The sequence below is a fragment of the Lytechinus variegatus genome, chromosome 9 (genome assembly GCF_018143015.1).
Source record: "Lytechinus variegatus isolate NC3 chromosome 9, Lvar_3.0, whole genome shotgun sequence".
NCBI lineage: Eukaryota > Metazoa > Echinodermata > Echinoidea > Temnopleuroida > Toxopneustidae > Lytechinus > Lytechinus variegatus.
In genome coordinates this window covers 29,986,020-30,011,186 of record NC_054748.1, presented here as the reverse complement: position 1 = coordinate 30,011,186, position 25,167 = coordinate 29,986,020, and the positions used below count along the sequence as shown (strand labels likewise).

Below are 25,167 nucleotides of genomic sequence, written 5' to 3'. Positions count from 1 at the left end.
GCGGGGGTATCTGAATTTCAAAATGAAAATCACATGCCTAAAAAGTTTTTTGTGGGACGCACTGTATATGTCACATTTTTACAGTGATCAAGACTCAATTTAGAATCGATGTATGAAGAATTCAATCATGCTCATGCCTTAAGTTTGAAATAAATATTCCAGATAAATGCTTTCTCTACTGGAAAAGAATCTAGGGAAAAGAATCTAGTCAAGCAAAATTAGCTCAGAATCGTCAACGCGTCGCGTAACGTCATAGCTAAAAATATAGTAATCTTAATTAAACATGAATGCATTGAATATCAAATTGATATTTTACAAGTTGATATAGGCACGATAGGATCGCTGTTGATGCCAGTTTAATCCATGTAGTTCAAACGTTATTTTATAATACTAGTATTCACTTTTTCAGTCTTGCAATATTCTAATCTCAATGACTTCGAGGTGTTCTATTTTTTATTACTTATGTATATAAAGAAACTGATATTCATTGTATAAATTTCCAGTCAATTTGAAAAACATTCCCATTTTCGTTGACGTTTAAAAACTCCATGCTATTGTCTTTAAGGTATATCAAAAATAGATATTTGGGTATTTTCAACTGTGAAGTAGAATGTGTCTGGTATTGCACCGTAAAATGTCATTTTCTCTGTTAAATGGCTAATAGTCATGTGATGGTGTAAATATGAAATAACCCATTCGTTGTTTCATCAATTCGAATTGAAAATTCCCTTTGAAACTTCGATGGATGGAAATGTATTTATTTTTAAAATATTTGTTAATGCCATTCGTATCATTTCTTTCATGATGTAATATATTGTCCTTTATTTTCATTGTATTTCATTGTATTTTCATTGTATTTCTTATTCTAAAAAAAATCATTTCATATGAATTTGCTATATTGTAATTTTAATCACTTATGAGAACTAGATTCTTTTATTACTAATGTACATAGAGAATACAGGGTTAGTCCCAAGAAAGTGTCTTCTTTCATCCAAGTGATATTCATGACTTCACATGTTTTGCATATTTAATGAGCTTGATGCGGACCAAAACACCTCTTTTCATGTAAAGGAGAAGAATCATTCTTTGAGGTCATGTGTTTAGATTTATTCAAAGATTTTGTAATATAGGTTAAAACTGTGATCTAAAATATGCTACAAAATAAATATTTTCACCTGACAAAAGCTGCTTTTTCACACTTTATTTTTGTTTGAGCCCAAATGATTTCTATATCATGATAAAGCTAACTATATGTATGCTTTGAAATGATATAGGTTTCAAATAGAATTGGTTTAATCGGGTCAAGATCACACTTTTCATTTGCCAAGTACATAAAGCAGTTTGAAAACAAGAATACTGCACTCTGATTGATCAAAGAGACCACACCATGGCAAATTCTAACGGTCCCAGTGCCTGGGTTCGTGGGAAGGTCACACTTCCCATGTGGTAATCTCCTCAAATACCCCGCGCCTGTTGTTCTGTGAACCTTATCCAGCCAATCAGAACTCTGGATTTCATGCAAGTACAAAATTTCAGAAATCTCGCTTTGTACCTTGGTGGGAAACGTGTGATCTTGACCCGATTAAAAGGTGCCGCATCTTAGGAGTGGCATTGTGAGAAAGTAGAGAAGTTCAGCTTTATGGTGATCATTGAGGTTCAAAATAAAAAAGTTTTGCACAATTTGCAAAAGAAAACAGAGTAAGAAAATTCAGTTTTGAGGCACATTTTTAGGCTAGAAATTTACTTATTTAACAAAATATTGTATACAAAATAAATGACCAATATGAAGGAGTAACTTTTACTCTACCTGATGGTCCAATAATATTTCATTTAACTTGAGGTTAAAAATCTTAAAAATCTTAGAGAAAGAAAATCTCACGAATCACGAGATTTTGCGAGGAGGATTCAGCCGAGTGATGATTTGGATGGCCTTTTTACTCATTAGCATAGGGACCTGCGGTCTGACTGATAAGAAATGTAAATATCATCAATTATTATTAATTTCGTCATTATTATCATGATGACGATGGTGCTGATAAAAGTAAATAGAATATTGTAATGAAAATAGTAGTAGTAGTAGTAGTAGTAGTAGTAGTAGTAGTAGCAGCAGCAGCAGCAGCAGTAGTAGAGTAGTAGTAGTAGTAGTAGTAGTAGTAATAGAAGTAGTAGTAGTAGTAGTAATAGTAGTAGTAGTAGTAGTAGTAGTAGTAGTAAGTAGTAGTAGTAGTAGTAGTAGTAGTAGTAGTAGTAGTAGTAGTAGTAGTAGTAGTAGTAGTAGTAGTAATGATAATTATAAATTTAATGAATAGATCTGAAAAGCTACCGGCCTGTTGCGAACCTCATGTTCATTGCTAAGATCTTGGAGAAAGTCGTCTCGGTACAACTACGCGCCTATCTGCATGAACACGGGTTGTTCCCACTTATGCAGTCTGCATATAGACACTTCCATTCAACAGAGACCGCACTTGCCAAATTGATGGATGATCTCCTTCTCGCCGTTGACAGGGGCCAAGAAGCGATTCTTGTCCTACTGGACTACTCTGCAGCATTTGAGACAATCAACCATGAACTACTCATTCACACACTGACTCATAGATATGGCATTCAAGGAGTTGCACTGAAATGGTTAATATCCTACCTTGAGAATCGCCATCAGAGGATTAGAATTAATGGAACAAATTCTAAAATGTTTCCTCTCCCCTGGGGTGTCCCCCAAGGGTCAGTGGTTGGCCCCCTGGAATTCATCTTGTACACAGGTCCGCTGACTTCTATCATTGCTGCTCACCAAGGGATTCATCATGTAGTATACGCTGATGACACTCAGATATACATTGTTGTTAAGCCTGGTGATCAAACGGACGCTGTGGGTAAACTACAGGGATGCTTGGATGATGTTCGACGGTGGTCCGTCGACAACCAGCTCATGCTGAACGGATGTAAAACTGAAATCCTCCATGTCACTTCACAGTTTAGGAAGACCACACCACTCTCCGGTCTGCGGATTGGTGACAATGCTACCTGTTCCACCTCTGAAACTGTGCGTGATCTGGGCGTCACACTGGATGACAAACTGACTATGAGACAACACATCAGAAACACGTGTCGGTCTGCAGGGTTTGGATTATCCAAAATAGGAAAGATTAGGAAGTATCTGGATAGTGCGAGTGCGGAAAGACTTGTACATGCTTTCGTCACAACACATCTTGATTACTGCAATAGCCTTCTGATCGGACTTCCCAAAACTCAAATAACCCCATTACAGCACATCCAAAACGCCGCCGCAAGGCTCATAACACGCTCAAGGAAATTTGAACACATCACCCCAATTCTCCAATCCTTGCACTGGCTCCCAATCCAACAAAGGCTGCAATTCAAGATCCTTCTCCTCACCTTCAAGGCCAAGCACGGCATTGCACCTGCATATCTCACCTCACTGATCACATCCAAAGCGACTACTGGTTCCCGTACACTTCGTTCTTCAGCACATGCACACCTAGATCTCGCACCTGGACCCCGCACCTGCACGAGAGACGGCGATCGCGCATTCTCTTCAATTGCACCCACGCTCTGGAACAGACTTCCTACCCAAATCCGTGATGCTCCTTCTGTGAATGCTTTCAAGAGCAGACTAAAGACATTTCTGTTTAATTCTTCCTGAATTTCTTAATATCTTTATTATGTGGTACTTAAGTTATTTAAATTTCATTATTATTATGACTATATTATGAATGTATGTTGAACTTAGATTTTTGTAAAGTATTATATACCTGTATATTAATTTGTTATTGTAAAGCGCATTGCAATGTCATTTAATGCGCTATATAAATGTAACTTTTATTTATTTATATTAATATGTAATCAAGCAAGTAATGATCTATTGCAATGTTGTTACCGAATAAGACAATTTCCTATTAAAAAGTTTGAAAGCTAAGGATTCCTTTGCCAAACAAGATAAAGTTACACCTCGGATCATTATCCATTTCATTATTATAAGTTTAAGTAAACCTATTACTAGCACAACGACTATATCATCAGTAGCTTTAACCGTAAATAAACTAATATGAAATCTTTTAATAGCTAGAAGTTAACATGCCATGGGATATTTTGGTGAACCATTGGTGAACCAAGACTAAATTTTGTATAATTATAACTCGAAAACTGTAATCATATCGATAAAGAGATTTTAAACATCTTTGGTGAAGTATTACATTTCTTTTATCTCTAAACAAATAAAAACAAAATTTAAGCCCTTCAAAATCTATTTCAGGCATTAATCCGGGAATAGCACCATTGAATGAGCTATTTTTGTGAACCAAGACTAAATTTGGTATACTTTGTTATTATAACGCGAAAATTGTACCCATATTGATATCATATTTAAAAAAAGATGGCCTACCTCTAGTGATATATCAAATTTCTTTTATTCTCTAAACAAATACCCCAAATAAACCTTCACAATCTACTTCAGGTATCAATCCGGGGTAAAGGCACCAATGAGTGAGCTATTTTTGGTGAACCAAGTCTAAATTTGCTAAAATTATAACTCGGAAATGGTACTCATATCGATAGAGATGACCAATCTCTTTGGTGATATATCAAATTTCTTTTATCTCTAAACAAATACATTACAACCAAAATTATTCTCTAAACAAATACCCCAAATAAACCCTTCACAATCTACTTCAGGTATCAATCCGGGGTAAAGGCACCAATGAGTGAGCTATTTTTGGTGAACCAAGTCTAAATTTGCTAAAATTATAACTCGGAAATGGTACTCATATCGATAGAGATGACCAATCTCTTTGGTGATATATCAAATTTCTTTTATCTCTAAACAAATACATTACAACCAAAATTATTCTCTAAACAAATACCCCAAATAAACCCTTCACAATCTACTTCAGGTATCAATCCGGGGTAAAGGCACCAATGAGTGAGCTATTTTTGGTGAACCAAGTCTAAATTTGCTAAAATTATAACTCGGAAATGGTACTCATATCGATAGAGATGACCAATCTCTTTGGTGATATATCAAATTTCTTTTATCTCTAAACAAATACAATACAACCAAAATAAACCGTTCAAAATATACTAAGGTAACGATCCGGGGAGAAAAAAAAATATGAATTAAGATTGTTTGAAAATTGTTTAAAGGTTAAGACCAACCCAGAAATGTTGATGTGAATCAAAAGGAAAGTCCAACAAGCACATCACTCAAAATTTAATTCATCCAAATCGAATGTAAATAAGAAAGTTATGACATTTTAAAGTTTCGCTTATTTTTCACAAAATAGTTATATGCACCACTTGGTGACATGCAAACGAGATAGTTCAAGATGTCCCTTATTTACTATTACTTCTTTTTTATATTATTGTTTGAATATTTCAATTTTTACAGATTTGACAATATGGACCAACTTGACTGAAACACAAAATGTTAAAACAATGGTTATTCCACATATTCAGGAAGATATATAACTCCTTTCACGTGCAGTGAGGAGAAAATTAGTATATTTCATAATTCCTTTAATAAAATACAAATTAGAGAGTGGATGATGTCATCAGTTGCCTCATTAACATACCGACCAGGATGTGCATATAACTGGACTTGTCCCGCAACAACAGAAAATGCTCTATGATGTTTATTGAAGATCAAGGGGACATTTCACAAAGAAAACAATAACGCAGAAAACTAATTTTCAAAGTGACTTATTTTATTTCACAATATAAAAATTTCGGTCATGCCGTCTTAGACAGTATTCATAATTTCATTTCATCAACATTGAAAATAAGAAACAAAAGAAATACACGTCCAAAAATTCTTAACTCTTCATTCACGAGCCATTAAAAACACGTTCAAGTTGATGATTTTTTTCTCTCTCTCTCTTTACATTTCATTATCTTCAATAACATTACCTTTATTTTTTTCTCATAAATTTTAGCGATTATCTACAATTTTTTTCCAAAAGAGGTCATAAAATTCTTATACATCAATTAGCGAAACTTTCAACACTTTCTCAGTTTTGCATTCTAAAGGGGTACTCCGTACAAATGTTAAAGTGATAGGAATAATTTGGGTAAATTCAACACAACATCACATTTTTTTCATCAAGTCAGATGTAAAGTCACAGAGTTAGGCAAATAAGTTTCTATCAACACAAAGTTAGGCAAACAGGTTTTCTGTAATCATATCGTTAGGCAAATATATAAAATATGACAGAAAGGTATACTTGTGACATCGCCTCCCTACACAGGGGCAATACTAAGGATGGGAAGGACTGCTTCCATTTATTAAAAAGAGGGGAACAAAAGAAATCTGGATGAAAAAGGAAGAAAAAAAAGAGGCCGGAGACATTGCCTATATTACTCTTTTTTTAATCAAGAGGGGAAAAATGCCACCTTAAGCTCATCTAGTCTCCCCCCCCCAAAAAAAAAAAAACCCTCATCAAATACAATTGACCTGCCTCAGTAGAAATAATCTGAGTTCATGCTTTAGGAAAACGATAGGAACTTCGAAATCATATACATTGGTTACATTTTATCTGATTTTGATGGATTCATCACCACTTTGCTCATTTTTATTTCATCACTTGAATCAATTTAATCTGAGAGTGATGTACTCTTTCAAATAATTGTTAATGATCTCGACAGGCTTTTCAAAGAGTAATATACTATGAAAGGATCAATTTACAGATTTACCAGAATTTGTCGACTTAAATAAATATTAGCTTTTTTATTCCAGGATAGAAATACAGAAAAAGATGACTATTTTAACAAAAGAAAATATACATGTTTCTAAACGTCAATCTTCACTGTTTTGGTAGACAGAATTTGGGGAAATGCAAAAAATATGTTTCAAACAGAACTTTGATAACTTGACACTACCCAAATCAGCACTTTACACAGAAGCAATAGTGAAGCGGATTATACCGCAATTCGTACCCACTTTACAGTCCCATCATCAAAAACTAATATCAGAGCTGTCATCCTGAACAAGAACATTTCAGTATTTTTAAAGCTGAAAATCAGTATTTTTGTGAGGAAATCAGTATTTTCAAAGAAATACCACAGGACAACACATAAAACTTGAACTTGAGAAATCAGTATTTTGCATGAAACCATCAGTATTCTTCTCATTTTCAGTACTAAATACTGAAAATCCGTACTACTTGGCAGCTCTGTAATATCAATGTAGCGATATCAAAAAAATAATTAGACTTAATTGTAAATTCATTATAATCATCTACAGCGAACTTTAACTATCGCTACACGCAACACATTATGTTTGAAAGCTTCTATTTTCAAGGAAATAATGGAAAGTGAATTCCAATCTTGACTCCTAATTCAAACAAGCTGATAGGCCTACCTTTTAGATTGAGAAATGTTGTACACTAATTGAATGTGTTAAAAATGAAATATCTCACAACCAATCTGTTCATCCAACTCTCCCTTCATGCAATACATTACGTTTGGAAGCTATTTCGGTAAAAGGTACTTCCACTTGCAAGGAAATAAGGGAAAATACATTCCAACCTTGACTTCAAATTCAAACAAACTGATACCCTTTAGATTCAGAATGGTTTCATACTAACTGAATGTGTTAGAAATAGAATATCCTATGGCCAATGTGTTCATCCAACAATCACTTCACGTAATAATTTGGTACATTGTATTTCTATTTTCAAGGAAATAATGGAAAATCATTCCAACCGTGACTTTTAATTCGAACAAGCAGATAACCTTTCGATTCAGAATTGTTGTACACTGATTCAATGTGTTCAAAATACAATATCCCACAACCAATCTGTTCATCCACGCAATATATGTTTGAAAGCTCTTTCAGTACAATGTATTTCTATTTTCAAGGAAATTAAGGAAAATACATTCCAACCTTGAATTTTAATTCAAACCAACCGATACCCTTTAGATTAAGAATTGTTTCATACTAAGTGAATGTGTTAAAAATAGAATATCCTATGACCAATGAGTTCATTTAACTATCACTTCACGCAATAATTTGGTAAATTGTATTTCTATTTTCAAGGAAATAATGGAAAATACATTCCAACCTTGAGTTCAAATTGGCACCTCTTACATTCAGAATTATTTCATGCTAATCTATTGTGGTAAAAATAAAATACTTTACACCCAATCAATAACTTTTGGAAAACAAGATAGAATTACATATCATCTTCCAATCATGATAATGGTTGCAAACGTAAGACTCAAATCATGAGGAGTTTTCTATTTCAATATGCATTATTTTGCTGCAAGACTAAAATTGAACGATATCCATGTTCATCCAAGCATAAATATATACCACACAAAATATGAAACAACATAATTTGAATCACTTTCATATGATGTTTAATAAAAAAAATCATCCTTTCATAGCTGATATTTAGAATTTACTAATTATCATATTATCAAATAATTACGAAACACTAATGATTCACTTCATCTCCAGGGGTGTGAGTGGTCAAAAATAAAAAGATCTGAAAAAGCTGAGTGGTGAAAAAATCTCAAACAGAACGAGCTCCCATTCTTTTTGTACAGAGGAAAGCCCAAAAAAAGCTGAAATTAAGCTTAAGACATTACAAAAAAAATCTGAAATCAGATAAAAATCTGAACTCTCACACCCCTGTTCATCTCTTACTGTTTAGGAGTCAATTTCAATGTTTTACACAGAGGGGATAAGATGCCTTATAAGGAAAGCAACCCCAAATCCAAATATATAATTATTCTGACCAATATTTCCGAGAGGCACCTGATTAAAACTATGAGGATTTTCAAATCTACTGATGAATGACTGCAAAGAGAACGTCTGCAGCCGGAAATCCTAAACATAGCTTACTTATGTTTTGGTGATCTATAATGTGATGTGTGATGATCTCGGGGGTGTGTTTCATGAAAGCACATGTCGGACGTTTTATCCGACTAAGTCCGTCTCATAGGACAGCTACCATACTGACAGTGCTTCTCAACCGATCAAATTCAAGGAAAGATGTCAGATCCGACAACCTGTCAGACGAAAATCTTTATGAAACGATATCTGGTCACTGATGTAGAATACATGGCACAATCTTTTAATATTCTGGCACCAAACTACCCATATTCAGACTTGACCTATGCATTCACGAGATGTAATTAGTGTATGAACTCAATGACCAAACCTAACAGTAGCACAGAGCTTAGTAAATGATCGTAAATTTGATTTCCATGACTGATTGCACATAATGACCACTCTAATTGATTGTATAAATCAGCCCTGCGATCCATCGCCCAAAGCTTTGTGTTAAGAGGCACAAACTTCAGACACCATTTTCACCTATGATATGCATGGCAGATGAAAAGTAAAAATAGCAGTCTTCACTGCTCAAGGCTAAAATGGCCCGTCTCTATTCTAATTCTAGTTTGAGACAGTAGACATATATATATCCCAGAGAACATGTGACATACCTGTTAACGATTATGTAAGCCTGGACAATAATATTTACATACAGTGAGAATCAATACTGCATACATAGAACTCACAGATACTCTTTGTTAGGCTTGAGATATCAGAAAAGATAATTCTTTTATTTTTGTTTTTTATTGAAATTCAGATGATATTTGGTTTGATGTCCTGCAAAAGAATGTAGACTGACTCAACTTGTGCAAAATTGATTATATTTTACAAATTTATAAAGGAAGACTGAGAATAATAGAATCAAATCAATTCAAATAATAAAACATGCACAAAGATAAATATGATGACATTAATTATTTGTAATACATATACATGACCTGATGAGCAAAGAGACGCAAGTGAGAGAATTGTTGAAAATAGGGAACATTTTTTTATTTTCTCAAGAGAACAGTCAAAGACTTCTGCCTCCAAATGCAAAAGACAGAACCAAATAAATTATCTTTTTGTTTTTACCAAAACAGGGGTTTACCGTAACATAGCGTGAGCAGATAGATTGGTAATATATAAACAAAAAAGTAGGACAATACCTTCTTGGTATATTTCAAGAATTTTTATTCAAATAGGTACTACTTAAAGTTGTTTTTATGATGTTGATTTTTAAAATCAATAATTCCCCTTTTTAAAAAATTATTCATCTCTGATTTGTCCTGGTATAAGATTATTTAATGAAATACCCCTAAATTAATATTAAAAGATTATAATAAGTATCTATATTTTCTTCTGGAAAAGGAGTACTTGAATTGGATAATGAAATGGTTTTATTTCTTTTCTAATACAAAAAAAGATTTAATATTGTATTGACACCTTAAGCATGACTGACACACGACCAGGTTAAAAATGAAGAAAAACATACAAATTGATGTCACAGATTTTCAAAGCATTAATACATTTTCTGTGAACATCTCAATATTAACAATATCAATGACAATAAATCTAGCAACCTCCACTTTTTAACCTGGCCCTATATTATTCATGTATGCTCTTTACATTTCATAATTAAAAACAAAAGAGAGTATAACTACTATAAAATGACATGAACAGACATTATTTCTCTTTTTTATTCAAAAAAAGTTATAGTAAGAGATTTATTGAAGAAATACCTAGTCAAGATTAGTGATTAATCGCTAAATGAAATGGCCTATCAAGATCCTTGCATTCGCATTTTGCTCAGTAGATGGACTAGAAGCTAATCAGAACTGGGGCCCGTCTTACAAAGAGTTAGGATTGATCCAATCAATCGTAACTCTATGGAAATCCACCAGTGGCAAATATCTAACATACGATAGGCCTACTTATGCAAGTGAATCCATCATTTGGTTAGTATTTGTGCCATTATTTGTATATTTTATAAAGAATTGATGGTGAGAGTGGAGAAACAAGGGGCAGGTTGGCCTTCCATAGCCAACCAGGTGCAGGATGGCCTTCCATACCAACCAGAGACTGGACTCCTATCTACGGTTCTTATCAACAGCGCATACAATAGAAAGCTCTGCAAACTATCTGATATCATTCTCCATGCAGTGCATCAAAAACAAACATTTTCCCAATAGTATTTTGTGAATTTTATTTCATATGTTTGATTTTTTTTTTCATTTCAAAAGAGATTACACAACAAAATTGGTGCATGGAGCTAAAATAGGAATGAAGTTCATGCAAATTAACCACTTTTGTTCTCTTAATTCATGTTAAATATCTTAGAACTGCATAATTGAAAATCAATTTAATACACTTCAATAATCATACATCACCCACGTGAAGATGGATTGTAGGACAAAACAGCATCCTATTACTAAGATTTGTCCGACAACTCTATTTGACCTTGACCTTGTCAAGCTGTGTGTGACCTAAGTTCGAAGGTCAACCAAATGTCAGATATCATTCCCAGGTGATCCGCGAGCACAGTGAACTTTGACCCCTTGACCCAAAGTCGAGATACACAAAGGTAATCGGGTCAATCTTTGTGATGTCCATAACTGCCAAAGGTGAGGAGTAACAACTCTCTTTTCTTTCCTTCAGTATAAGAAAATAAACGAGATGAATGGGAATTCCGATGGAGATGCAGATACCGTTATAAAGAGTCATTTGGATTTTGTATGGATGTACATGTAGTGCTAGTCTTGAAGTCAGACACTCATGATCCTCCGTTTCCGAAGTTGAAAGAAGTAGGAACTGTAGTGGTCTCAAACTTGTAACCACCGGCCTGCTCGATCTTCTTGGATTCTGATGAGAGAAAAAAATTGAAAACAAATTTAGAATAATAGCAGAAGAGTTGCTAATTGGAACAGAATTCCTCTATCGGCAGATGCAACTAAATTTAGACCCCAGTCTCATCTGCTTTCCTGTACTGGTCTCATTTAAACCAGTTTACAAGATCGCCTCTCTACAGACCTGCCCACCTTTGGGAATGAAAAAATTGTATTCTGTGATAAAAAAACAGTCTTTTCCCCAAAAAAGTGTATTTCATAATGAAACGTGTGGCACAATCGCTCATCGCGGCGCTCAAGCTGCATGCAAGCTAAAATGCACACTGCTCTTGCAGATGAAAAAAAAACATTGAAACATGTGTAGATCTCATCCTGGTTTTAAACAAAATGATTGAAAAAAGTTACCTGAAATTACATTGATCTAATAACCATATTTGTGGAAGTTTTATGAAATAGAGACATATAGAGATGATTTTTCTCAATAAATTACAATTTTTTTTTTTTTACAAAAAAATATTTTTTTTAAAAGAAAAAACGTACTGCCGTATTTTGGTTGCAAAAACGTACTACATACGTCAAAAACGTACTGGTTGGCAGGGCTGTCTCTAGCATCCTCATCATCATCTCCTGAAATGGTTTTCAGGATCACTTGATGTTAAGTGGTCCCATTGCTAAGGGAATGCTTTCAGTGTAGTCCAACGTTTCACATGAAATTGAAACAGTAGGACAGACATTCTACACACAGTGTGCACTGAGTAGGCCGGGCACCCAACGTGCATACTCTCACTTCTGTGCAAAGAACAGCTGTGTCCTCATCTATGCTTTAACCAGTTTTAAAGGGGTAAAGTGGTCTTGAAAACCACCATCTGGGGCCTGTTGCATAAAACTTTTTACCTGAGAAAACTCTGGTAAAAACTGACAACTAAGGTTAGTCTGATTTCTGCCATTGACTTTAACACAGGGCAAAAACTCCGGTAAAAACAACCTGAGTTTTCTCAGGTAAAAAGTTTTATACAACGGGCACCAGGAGGTGGCTTTCCAAACTGGTTTGAAAGACTGCTTGAGACTGCTACCATGACCATTTTATGTGTTCCCATTACACATTTAACCTATTTCCACTGAACGAGCGTAAGGAATTAGATGAGAATGGGGTGTTAATTCCATTCTTAAAAAAATTACTGGCTGGTATGGCTTCTGTAAAATTGGTTATTGTTCCTTTTGATTCTATTCATCTGCTGAAATGCGGTGAACCAGGGGATGGCCCACAAAACTATAATAGGTTCGGGTGACTATCGGTAACCAATTGCATAGATCTATCAACAATGGATTTTGGACTGCAGACAAATATATTGTCATCTTATACGATGAGGAGTTTTTTTCAGCTCCATTAGTGTTGCATATTTTGATGCCTTTTCAGAGAGTTTAATCATTTTTTTCATTCAGAGGTATTTTACCTTATTTTACTAATCGATTCACTTTCCCTCATGCATATCAAATAAATTTACAAATCTGACCCTGATGATGGGTTCAGATACAATTTAAGAATTTGAAGATTAGAAATGCAAAAGTTAATATGACTATACTCTTCATTTTCTTACAAGCTCTGAAATGATTGCCACTTGAGGCCTGCAACACAAAGGTTAACAGAGACCATAGATAGTTTTTCTATGATTGATTGCATTGACTACAATGTACAATCCATCGTGAAAATCAAGCATACAACTAATCACCTGCCTTTGTGTTATGGAGCCCTGGTAACACTCCATTTGTTCCTGTGACAATTTCTCCGGGCTTAATTTCGTATAAAGGCCACCGCACACCTTACAACCCGACTGGTCGCCGACTGGCTTACGACTGGGTGAGGGGAGATGTGACGCCACAGCTCTTGTCAGCTTGAGCGTCGAAGACCGGTCAGAGACAAGTCGCAAGGAAAATCGGAAAGGATTTGACAGGTCAAATCCTTATGACTTGATCGCAAGCTCAATCAAATCTCCAGCTAATCAGACAGCAGAGTTGCATATCGCGTATTATGATAAACAACGCGCATACGCAGTAGTAAGTGCAATTTCTCAGATGCTACGCCAAAAAGCAAAAAGCGCATGCGTGAGTGGCAGATCGGATCACAAGGTGTGCCGTGTCGAGGCTTATGACTACCTTGCTATTCATTCCCCCTCACTCAGTCGCAAGCCAGTCTCAGACCAATCGGGTCGTAAGGTGTGCGGTGGCCTTAAGATATACCGTAGGGTTAGGGTTACAATAGGGTTTCATATTAGGTTTCGGGTTAAGTTTTAGGATAGGCTATAATTTTAAACCAAGGGATGAAGGTGTTTATTCGATTAGTGTGTTGAATTTAGACTGGACCAATTGTCGCCGGAGCAAATTTCATGGAACCTGCCACCTATCCCATAATGCTCACTCATAAAAAAAATGATGCATAGGTCTTATCATGAGTCGGTGGAACATAGCATCTTGACAACCTTACCTGCTGCTGCAGCTCTTTGGTCGGCTAAAACAACTATTTCTTGAAGCTCCTGCTGTTGCTCCGGTGTCAACTGACTCGTGAGGGCGTTGTACCAACCGTTATCTGTCGCCTGGATAGCTATTCAAAGAAAGAAGTACGAATTTCAATGAGAACGTATATGTACAGTAATCATTAATTCATGAATGTATCAATCAATATTTTTCTCTCATAATTATCTTTATTGGATATGTTTAGTTATTAATTCAAATACATGTAAATACCTTATTCTCTTTATTAATTAACAAATTATTTATTTATTCATATCTAAGTATTTATTCCTTCATATACATGTAAATTCTTTAATTCATTAATTCATATATTTCATTTATTAATTTAATTATATATTTAACGTTTCATTCAAATTGCGAGAAAAATCAGATGAAACACTCAATAAACTGTTCAGATGCTAGATAACAGCAGAAATTTGAAGGCCTTTTCACACGCTTGTCTGTAGAATCATTGGACCTTTCACACGCTCACTCGAAAACTGTGTTTTCAATGAAATGGGACTAGAATTCACCTACGGAGTAGAATTTGAATTCATGATTGTGATTAGCGTTCATGATTCTAGTCATGTTTTATTTTGGTTTCACACGTGCTAAAAAATTGTCATTAGCCTTATTTTCACTGAAATCATCATTCAAATTACAAATGGGCGGGAATGTACAAAAATCAGATTTCAACTTTAGCTGACGATAATCGAAACGAATGAGAATATGCATTGGCCGCCAAGGACAGGTTTACGAAACACCAAACAGAATACTTTCTTTTTGGCAAGAGAGACTTACTTTTCATGATGTTCTTGAAGACGATGTACTCATCATCAGCATCTTCGTCATCATCTAGAATTGTGTTGTATCCCTCTAAAGCAGTCTCTTCATATACCTAATCATCATCATCATCGTTTCTATCAGCAGCCTGTCAATGATGAAATTAAATATGTTAGCTGTCTCTTCATACAAATCACGACCATTGTCTTTATCTGCAGCTTGTTAACGAAAAATGACAAATCTTGGCTGTCTCCTGGAAATCAAGATTGACATCATTACAAGGAGACCATCAATAATAAAATTCTTACTATTTTTTTTACAGATTTAGTCCATGAATCTATAAAAAAGGACAAAAAGAATACCTTTTTTCTCTTATAAATTTTCATTGAAAGATGGAGGCCCTGTGTAGAGGAGAGTCACCACATTTGCACGTTAAGAACCCACTGAACTATTCATATAAGAGTAGGGGAAAACCCTGGTGTAGTGGTCCATCGGCACTCCCCAAATCAATTATATCGGGAGAGACCTGCGGGTCATAGTGATTCAGTTCGCTTTTTGGCTCCCGGGCACAGGTGACTTCAAAGCAATAATGATACTGACCGCTTTCTCTAATCTCTCCAGATATTCGGCACCATCTTCATCAATCTCATCTTCGTCACTGTCCAGCTCATCTTCTTCAAAATCACTATCATCCTCCTCTTCATCCGAATCGTCCTCCTCCGCTTCAGCCCGACCTACAAGAAAAACACAAGCATAAAAGAACTTAATATATAGTAATTAGAGCTGTGATTTGGGAATTTCCAACTGTTCACCCTCAGACCCCGAAGTATGTTGTTCAGGTGAAACATTAAAGGTCAAGTCCACCTCAGAAAAATGTTGATTTGAATCAAAGGAGAAAAATCAGACAAGCACAATGCTGAAATTTTCATCAAAATCGGATGTAAAATAAGAAAGTTATGACATTTCAAACTTTCGCTTATTTTCAACAAAATAGTTATATGAACGAGCCAGTTACATCCAAATGAGAGAGTCGATGATGTCACTCACTCACTATTTCTTTTGTTTTTTATTGTTTGAATTATACAATATTTCAATTTTTACGAATTTGACGATTAGGACCTCCTTGCCTGAAGCACAAAATGTTAAAATAATAGAATTCCATGTGTTCAGGGAGGAATGAAACTTCATTTCACATGACAATGACGAGAAAATAAAAATATTTCATATTTCATATAATAAAATACAAAAGAAATAGTGAGTGAGTGATGTCATCAACTCTCTCATTTTGATGTAACTGGCTCGTTCATATAAATATTTTGTTGAAAATAAGCGAAACTTTAAAATGCCATAACTTTCTTATTTTACATCCGATTTTGATGAAATTTTCAGTGTTATGCTTGTTGAATTTTTCTCTTTTTAGTCAAATCAAGTTTTTATTGGGGTGGACTTGTCCTTTAAAAAAATATCTTGTGTTCGGGGGAGGGAGAGGGGGGATTCTGAGACGAGTCAGCCCCTGCCATGACTCGTTTTTCCCCTGATGTTGTTGCTAACTATGGTGGATGAGGAGGGTGCTTTCAACATCCAAACAGGCGTTGGTAATATAATGAAAACAATGAAACAGCTACAAATTGGCAACATGTTAATGAAATCATACAATTTCTGGTCACATTTAAACTGTGTTAGATCTCTTTTTTCCAACCTGTTCACTAGGGAATTTTTCTGACAATATTGAGAAGTGAAGGCAAATTTATTGAAAAATAATCTGTTTTGGTTATTCATCTGCAAGGGCGTAGGGCGCAGAGGAGTTTCGACACTGGCAAGGAAAACAAAATTTGTACCGCTTCTTCTCCTTTCAACAACTGATTTTCCAAACTTTAGTTCCACCTCCCCAGGATATGTATGCACCTCCCATGCTCAAACCAGCCTGGGCCCTTGGTCTGATACTCACATTGATATGCTCGCTTGAGGCCTTTGAAGAGGAGAAGAAGAGATGGTAAGAACTCGTTGGCCATTTCATTGACGACAGCTGGTCTGTTTGGTAGCGATAGCAGCATGCACATACCAAGGACACACATCTTACGATCATGAAGCCTGTTGAAAATAATCATATCAGCATCTAATCAATACCCAAGACACTTATGGTACATTTCCTTCATTATTTGAAGCTAGTTTATGCCCCCACCCCGTACCACGCAGATATGCAAATTAATGACAAGTGGAATGCCTCTGGCCGTCTCACCTGCATCACGCGGTTCAATATAGCAGCAGTGCTCACTCTGAATACTACTCTAACTCCCACAAGATGTTCAGTGATACATGGTTACTCTTATTTCCCTTTTTTATGAACTAGACCAATAAACTTACAGAGATATGATGGTTATTCAACAGAAAAACCCCAACATGGCCAAAGTTCATTGACCGTACATGACCTTTGACCTTGATCATGTGACCTGAAACTCAAACAGGATGTTCAGTGATACTTGATTACTCTTATGTACAAGTTTCATGAATCAGATCCATAAACTTTCAAAGTTATGATGGTAATTCAACAGATACACCCAATTCGGCCAAAGTTCATTGACCTTTGACCTTGGTCATGTGACCTGAAACGCGCACAGGATGTTCAGTGATACTTGATTACTCTAATGTCCAAGTTTAATGAACTAGACCAATAAACTTTCAAAGTTATGATGGTAATTCAACAGATACCCCCGATTCAGCCAAAGTTCATTGACCCTAAATGACCTTTGACCTTAATCATGAGACCTGAAACTTGCACAAAATTTTCAGTGATGCTTGATTACTATTATGTCCAAGTTTCATGAATCAGATCCATAAACTTTCAAAGTTATGATGGGAATTCAACAGATATCCCCAATTCGGCCAAAGTTCATTGACCCTAAATGACCTTTGACCTTGGTCATGTGACGTGACATTTCAAAAACTTAACCTCAGGTTAAGATTTAGATGTTGATTCCTCCAACATGGTCTAAGTTCATTGACCCTAAATGACCTTTGACCTTGGTCATGTGACATGAAACTCTAATAGGATGTTCAGTAATACTTGATTAACCTTATGGCCAAGTTTTATTAACTAGGTCCATATACTTTCTAAGTTATGACGTCATTTCAAAAACTTAACCTCAGGTTAAGATTTGATGTTGACGCCGCCGCCGTCGGAAAAGCGGCGCCTATAATCTCACTTTGCTTCGCAGGTGAGACAAAAATACCATTTTACCTGATTTATTGCCACAAAATGTTAGCAAAGCAACTCAGTACCCTTCACTTAAAAAAAAGCTTTCTCTGGCACATCTTCACTGCCAATGTGCATATAGAGTCCCATGTGTATTTGACAAAAACTGAAGAAGTACATTACAAAGCAAAATTTCCTGATTTATTGCTATGATGTTACCATGACAATGCAGTACCCAACACATCAAAATACACGTGCGCAAAGTTTCATTAGCACTAGGCAAAAAACTGAGCAAGGACTTGGCTCTTCCTTGATTTATTGTCATACATGTACTATGCTGTTAACATGGCAAGCATATACCCAAACCCAATCGTGTTGAGTGTCTTTAAGCCATTGCTCGATGAACTGCACAGTAACCGCCTCATTGGTGTTCAATATCCTAACCTTGTCTTAAGAGTTGTATGGACACACATAACACAATAGGAAACAATCAGTGTCTTTGAGCCATTGCTTAATGAACTGGACAGTAATAAATGCCTTATTGGGGATTGGTATCCTAAGTTTGTCTTAGAGTTATCAGGACACACTTACCCTGGGAAGAAATCTGTCTCTTTGAGCCATTGCTTGATGAACTGGACAGTAACAGCCACATTGGTGTTTGGAATATATATCTTGTCTAAGAGTTCTGAGGACATACTTAGCCCAAGAAACAATCAGTGCCTTTGTGAAGTTCTTCATGAACTGGACAATTACCATCTGTCTGGTGTTCCATATCCTAACATTGTCTAAGAGTTCTAAGGACACACTTACCCTAAGAAGCAATCTGTGTCTTTGAGCCATTGCTTGATGAACTGTACAGTAACTGCCTCATTGGTGTTTGGTATCCTAACCTTGTCTAAGAGTTCTAAGAGTTTGAGAGGGCTGTAGTAGAGTGCTGATATTACAACCTGAAGGCACATCTGCCTGAGTTCAGTCGTCTTCACCTCCCTCGTCAGCCTGGCTAGGGCAAGCTCAACAAAAAGTGGCACCACCTGTAATAAAAAGGTGAAACAAAAAGTAAACCACGGTGTATAGTACAGTTAAAAGATTGACAGATGTTTTACGCTCGAAAAACAGTGTACCCAATATTGGGTAAATAAGCAACATGCACGTTTGTGAGGCAAAATTAAACCTAATATTGTGTAAACTTTACCCAAGTTTTCGTCGAAATTTATCCATAAAACATGCATTTTGCCGCAATATGGGACAAAATCTTCCACAACAGCATGTTTGCTTCATTAGATTTTGTTGGACTTAAAATCCTTCATCTAGTACAGGCAGCTATCTCAATTCCAAAATAAGAATGGTCCCACCAGCAGCCTTGAGGGACATTCCAGCATAAGGGGCAGATTTGACTGTTCTAATCAAAAGAGATATTCACATTGCATAAATATTAACAAACGCCAGATAAATTGTATTTTATTCAGCACAGACCGTTCATCTGTCATCAACACCCCCCTCCCCTCTTTCTCAAACAAAAGGCTTGGACTTTCCACCTTGGCAGTATTAGCACAAGTCACAGGTAATTAATATGTTGATATAACACCAAAATGAATCTGGAAAACATCTACTAAAAAAAGGGACGACAAATTTGAAGACTTACATCATCTATCTGTCCCTTGTATTGGATAAGGACGACCTCAAGAAGTTTGGCAGCATGGCTTTGAGCATCTTCATCTGTTTCCTCAGTTAGTACCTGCAAGAATTGAAAGTTCTTACATTACTTGTCTGAAATCATATTACTTCACCCCCCCCCCTGTATCCTCCATTTTCTGTCTTTGAAGCCTGTATCAAACATAAATGGCAGTTGTAGTAACAATCTATGAAATGAATAAGTTTTACCACCAAAGTGTTTATATTTACTATGATTAAGCAAAACGCCCCACATGGCACTGGTCCCAAAACATGGAAAGATAAATAATAATAATAGCCAATTTTTTATAAAGCGCTTTTCCCAGAATGGCCCAAAGCGCGTTACAGCATATTATTACCCGGTCATTGGATTCATTTCAATCAAGCACGAAAAGTGCACAATTTCCACTCCCAGGGGAGCATTCGTTGCATTTGTCGCAGCCACATTATGGCTGCGACAAACATATAATATCTTTCGCATCCTACCGGGTACCCATTTAGCACCTCGGTCGAGAGAGGCAATGTGTGGATTAATGCCTTGCCAAAGGACGCTACACCACGGTGGGATTCGAACACACGACCCTCTGTTTACAAGGCGAGAGTCAGAACCACTACACCACGGCTCTTCCACACACTCTAACTCAGTCAGTTAGAGCGCCTGTTTCAGACAAGATCATAGATCTCAACACATATATGGTTTGAGTCCCACTCATGCCAAGCAAAAAACTGATGCTAGCATTGTGTGTTAGCATGCCTTGCCGCTGTATTCAGTGCAGGTGTGAATGCAGTTGAAAACAAAACTTCCATCAGAAATGACAAATGTTGGTCCCGTGGATCAGAGAGTAACAACTAGCGCACAATAAAACCAATACACTATTCATCTAAGAGCAGGGTATTCACCTCATTGCACCTGTCAGTGCCCGGTAAAAAAAAAATCAATAGTATGATAACACACCAGTTTGTTGTCTGTACTCAGAAAGAAAGATGAAGAAAACGCATGAAAAAATGTGTTGGAAGACAAAATCGCGACCAACTTACCTTTTTACACATCTCATAGATGATTTGAAGATGTCTAGGCTGACTAACAAAGGCAGTAGGGTCGGTGGTGACGTAATTATGAAGAGCTGGCATCATTTCTATAAGATAAAAAATCAATTGTACAGATTACAAGATGAGAGCAGTCAAGATGATTTCATGACTGAGATTGAGAATGCAAAGCAGTGTGCTGAGCCATGGTCAAATCTCAATGCATCAGCATATTTTGCTCGATGGTAAAATTATGAATTTGAATAAAAATCTTTGCTAAAATCCTTGAATTGGCAATGCAATGGAAACTTAAATCAGTTATCAGATTTTTACAACTTCAAAAGATATTCTGTATTGATTCCTACTACGAGTATTTCAAAACGAGTGCAGCAATGAATAAAAATATTTGCTATCAATTTGAAAATTTAACAATAATCAAATAGTGCTTTAAAGGTGAATTGATATAACGGGGGGCGGTTGAGTAGCTAGCAAGTCAAGGCCCCGTCTTACAAAGAGATATGATTGATCCAATCAATTGAAACTGTATGGAAAACCATCAGTGTCATACCTTTTTCTTTCTAAACAAAGGCAAACACACCAAATTGTCAAGAAAACAAATGAAGTTATGAATATACATCTACAAAACAATTTGAACAAAAATGCAATTTAGATGTGGGCGTTGCTGGCTTTCGATAGTTGCGATTGATCGGATCAATCGTAACTCTTTGTAAGACAGGGCTCAGGTTTTACTGTATATGAATGTGAATAAAACTAATGAGATGTCTTACCAACAAAGAAATCAAATCCATCAGCAGCAAAGGTCTCAAAGAGGTAATAGAAGACTTCCCAAAGGGGTGGAGAGACGTGGGTACATGTCATACTGAAGATCAACGAAAACACTTCCTCGTAGAAATCTGCAAAATATGATATCGTCATAAATAAATAAAATACAACTACTAATAGGTGCATCATCTGTTATACAACACATACATAGATAATAATAAAAGGCATTTGTATAGCGCCATTTATCTAGAAACAACCTATTCCGAAGTGCATTGTTATTATTATTATTACCCCAGCTTTAACTCGAGCTGCCTATCAATGCTAGTGCATTCAAGGAATTAATCCTACCGGGTACCCTTTCACCTCAACTGGGTCGAGTGCAGCACAATGCAGATAAATTTCTTGTTGAAGGAAAACACGCCATGGCTGGGATTCAAACCCATGATCCTCTGTTTGAAAGGCGAGAGTCAGAACCACTAGACCATGACGAGCTCACGAAGATCACTGACAGCTGAATGTATGAATGCGCATCTTGAGACATCAGCTATAGCACGCCAACACATGAGAACCATGCAATAGTATACAAATAATGCACATAAGCCGAATATTGAACGATGTGCGAGAACAGCCAATGGATATAGCGCACCGAAGTCCGAAGGACCGAGTGCGGTATATCCATTTGGCGAGTCGAGCACAGAGTTCATTATTTAGGTCCTCTATGCACAAGAATGCGTGCATTGTTTGTTTTATACAATCCCCTCCTCCCCCATGTTACTGAGTTACCCCGGATGCTATATTTGATCTAAATTCTAGATAATTCCAGACCTCGTACTATCCTGACGTCAGAGTGCAGGATAGTACATTTAGTACAACGTCAGAGTGCAGGATAGTACATTTGGTACAACGTCAGAGTGCAGGATAGTGCATTTTAGATGCAACAGTGCAATTCGCTGAATATCATGTGATCTGATTTGGACCATTCAGATAACAGAACATTCTTGGGAATTGTATATTTGATTATTGCACACTCGAGGAAGAGAAAGGCAGTGAAATAGATCCCAACTCAACAAACGCGCGTTCCCTGGACTGTGCTGTTGAACAGGCTCAACTTGAACATTCATTTAACATTCGGAACGTTCAGACTCATTAAATATTTATACAATATTAAGATGCATTTAAAGGGGAAGTTCACCCTGACAAAAAGTTTATTGTAAAAATAGCAGAAAAAATAATAAAAAATATTGCTGAAGGTTTGAGAAAAATTCATCAAATAATTAAAAAGTTATTAGAATTTAATTTATTTGATTTGTGACGTCATAAGCGAGCAGCATTCCTACATAGCGAATGGTAAAAAATCAATGAAATGTCATGTCATGTCATTTTCTCAAAAAATTGAAAATGGTTTTCACTGTACCTTTTGTATATCAATTGACAAATCACTTCACACCCGATCATGAATAGAAAACAAAATTAAGTCATCAGGAACCATACAAAATTTGAAATTCATGCATTTTATATTACATAACACATGGGGCAGCTGCTCGTTTATGATGTCACAAATCCATAACTTTGAACTCTAATAACTTTCTTACTCATTAACAGATTTTCCTCAAACCTTCACCAATATTTTTTACTATTTTTTCTGCTATTTTTACAACAAAGTTTTCTTCAGGGTGAACTTCCCCTTTAAAACTAGTGTGCACATGATTTACAACTTAAACAAACTTTCTTCCCCTTGGACAAATTAGATCATTATATCTGACAAGGCGTGTAATGCCAAATCGCCCAGGAAAATCGCTTTATCGCAAATGACTATCTTCCCACTTAACCAATTATAGTTTATAGTTTTATACCTTTACAAACCATGCAATTTACCAAGCTATTACATGACTCTTGAGCACAACACCTCACTTGGATCTAAATAAACCATGCAATATACTTACCTATTACATGGTTCCTAAGCACAACACCGACAACCTGTAGAATCTTCTTCTCAAGCTCCAAAACAATCTACAAAATAAAAAATAAAAAAAAATAACTATCGTTAAAATCTTCATTCATCCAGTCATACAACCATATTCACGTAAATTATGAATAACTGAAGACATAACTAAGGCCTAAAAAATGCAATATAATTAGAGAATGCAGACTAAGTGCAATTTGACCAATAGTTAGTAGACCAAGTAGGTTTTGCCCATACGGTAGTAGACTATCTGTGAAGTAAAACTGCTTGTAGACAGAGCTGCCAATCTGAACAAGAACATTTCAATAATAAAAAAGCAGAGTCAGTATTTGGCGAGGAAGTCTGTACTTTCAAAGAAACACCATAGGGCAACACATAAAACTGAAACTTTACAAATTAGTAATCAGTAATCTTCTCATTTTTCAGTACTTAACCGTAATAAGACTGGGAGCCCCCCTCAACATTTTTCGCAATAAATCTGCCGCGCAACTTTTTTTGACCGCGTCACTCGCTTACTTTTTACTTTCAAGTCTCGCACCCAGTGTTCTCGCCAGTGTATAATACGTATGGTTCAAACACCATGCGTGCGGAAATGGAGACCAAGTGGAACCATGCGTAAAATTTCAGCGACATGAGTGGAAAAATTAAATGGAAATATACAGACAAAAATAATACACTCCATGAACTCCTCTTAGTGATATCAACTTCATTTATCGGGTTGCGCCGAAGTCCCACCAACTTAAGACCACTTGCAAATGAAAATCAGTGCAGGGCCCTAGCTAGCGCCGATGCTCGTTGGATGCGCATTTTGTATACTGTACCGTACATGTATGCACAGATCGCTAACTAGGTGCATGCACGATACGCGCGCGCTATATAGACGATCGACGGAGCGGCGGACATGTTTTGCAGATCCGGCCTAAATCTAGAAACACGACAAAGCCCTTTGACTTCTGATGTCTGGTCCGACCAGGGCCCCGACTCTTTTTTTTTTCTCGAAAAGCTGGAAAGCTGCACTTCTCTTTCTTTGGACTGAACAGCAAGTATCTGTGCATTTATGTGAATTTTGTGGGCTTAAAAATACGCCACAATGGGGCTTCCTTAGCGTCTCTATTTGATGAAAAGGCCGTCGCTTCCGCGCACCCACCCCCCAGGAGTGGCAGCACAAGTCCCCGACATGGGTGAATTTTTTTCTGGCGAGAACGCTGCTTGCGCCACTTTTGAAAACAGAATAGTGTCCCCCGGGTACGCAGTTCGGAAATTACGCACCATGCAAAGTGCATGCAGACCCAAAATTGCTCAAAAAGATGAATTTGTGTACATAAACCAAAATTCATAAATGTATCATTATTTTTTTGCAGAATTTGATCTTACAGTTTTGCGCTGACAGCCGAGATCAGAAGGGGGGAGGAGCTATATCAGCCCCCCCCCCCCCCCCCCCGTCTTCTTAGGCGTGCAAATAGCCCAGTATATTTAGGATTAATAATAAGAATCAGTACTAGTTGACACTTCTGTGAAGAACAACAGAATATTAACCAAACATTTTGCCTCCTCCTTGTCTTCAACG

General features: G+C 36.4%; 1 protein-coding gene across 1 annotated transcript in view; it reads right to left on the bottom strand.

The window, feature by feature from the left end:
- Positions 1 to 11,562: 11,562 nt before the first annotated feature.
- The window catches only part of LOC121421697 (importin-7-like), a 38,757-nt gene continuing 25,152 nt past the window's right edge, over positions 11,563 to 25,167 (bottom strand). Inside the window, 10 exon segments of the mRNA XM_041616485.1 lie at positions 11,563 to 11,689; positions 14,156 to 14,272; positions 14,983 to 15,112; positions 15,565 to 15,698; positions 16,913 to 17,055; positions 18,968 to 19,188; positions 19,800 to 19,892; positions 20,867 to 20,964; positions 21,643 to 21,768; positions 23,581 to 23,647. Of these exon segments, the coding sequence (XP_041472419.1) occupies positions 11,601 to 11,689; positions 14,156 to 14,272; positions 14,983 to 15,112; positions 15,565 to 15,698; positions 16,913 to 17,055; positions 18,968 to 19,188; positions 19,800 to 19,892; positions 20,867 to 20,964; positions 21,643 to 21,768; positions 23,581 to 23,647 (1,218 nt within the window). The 3' untranslated portion in view covers positions 11,563 to 11,600.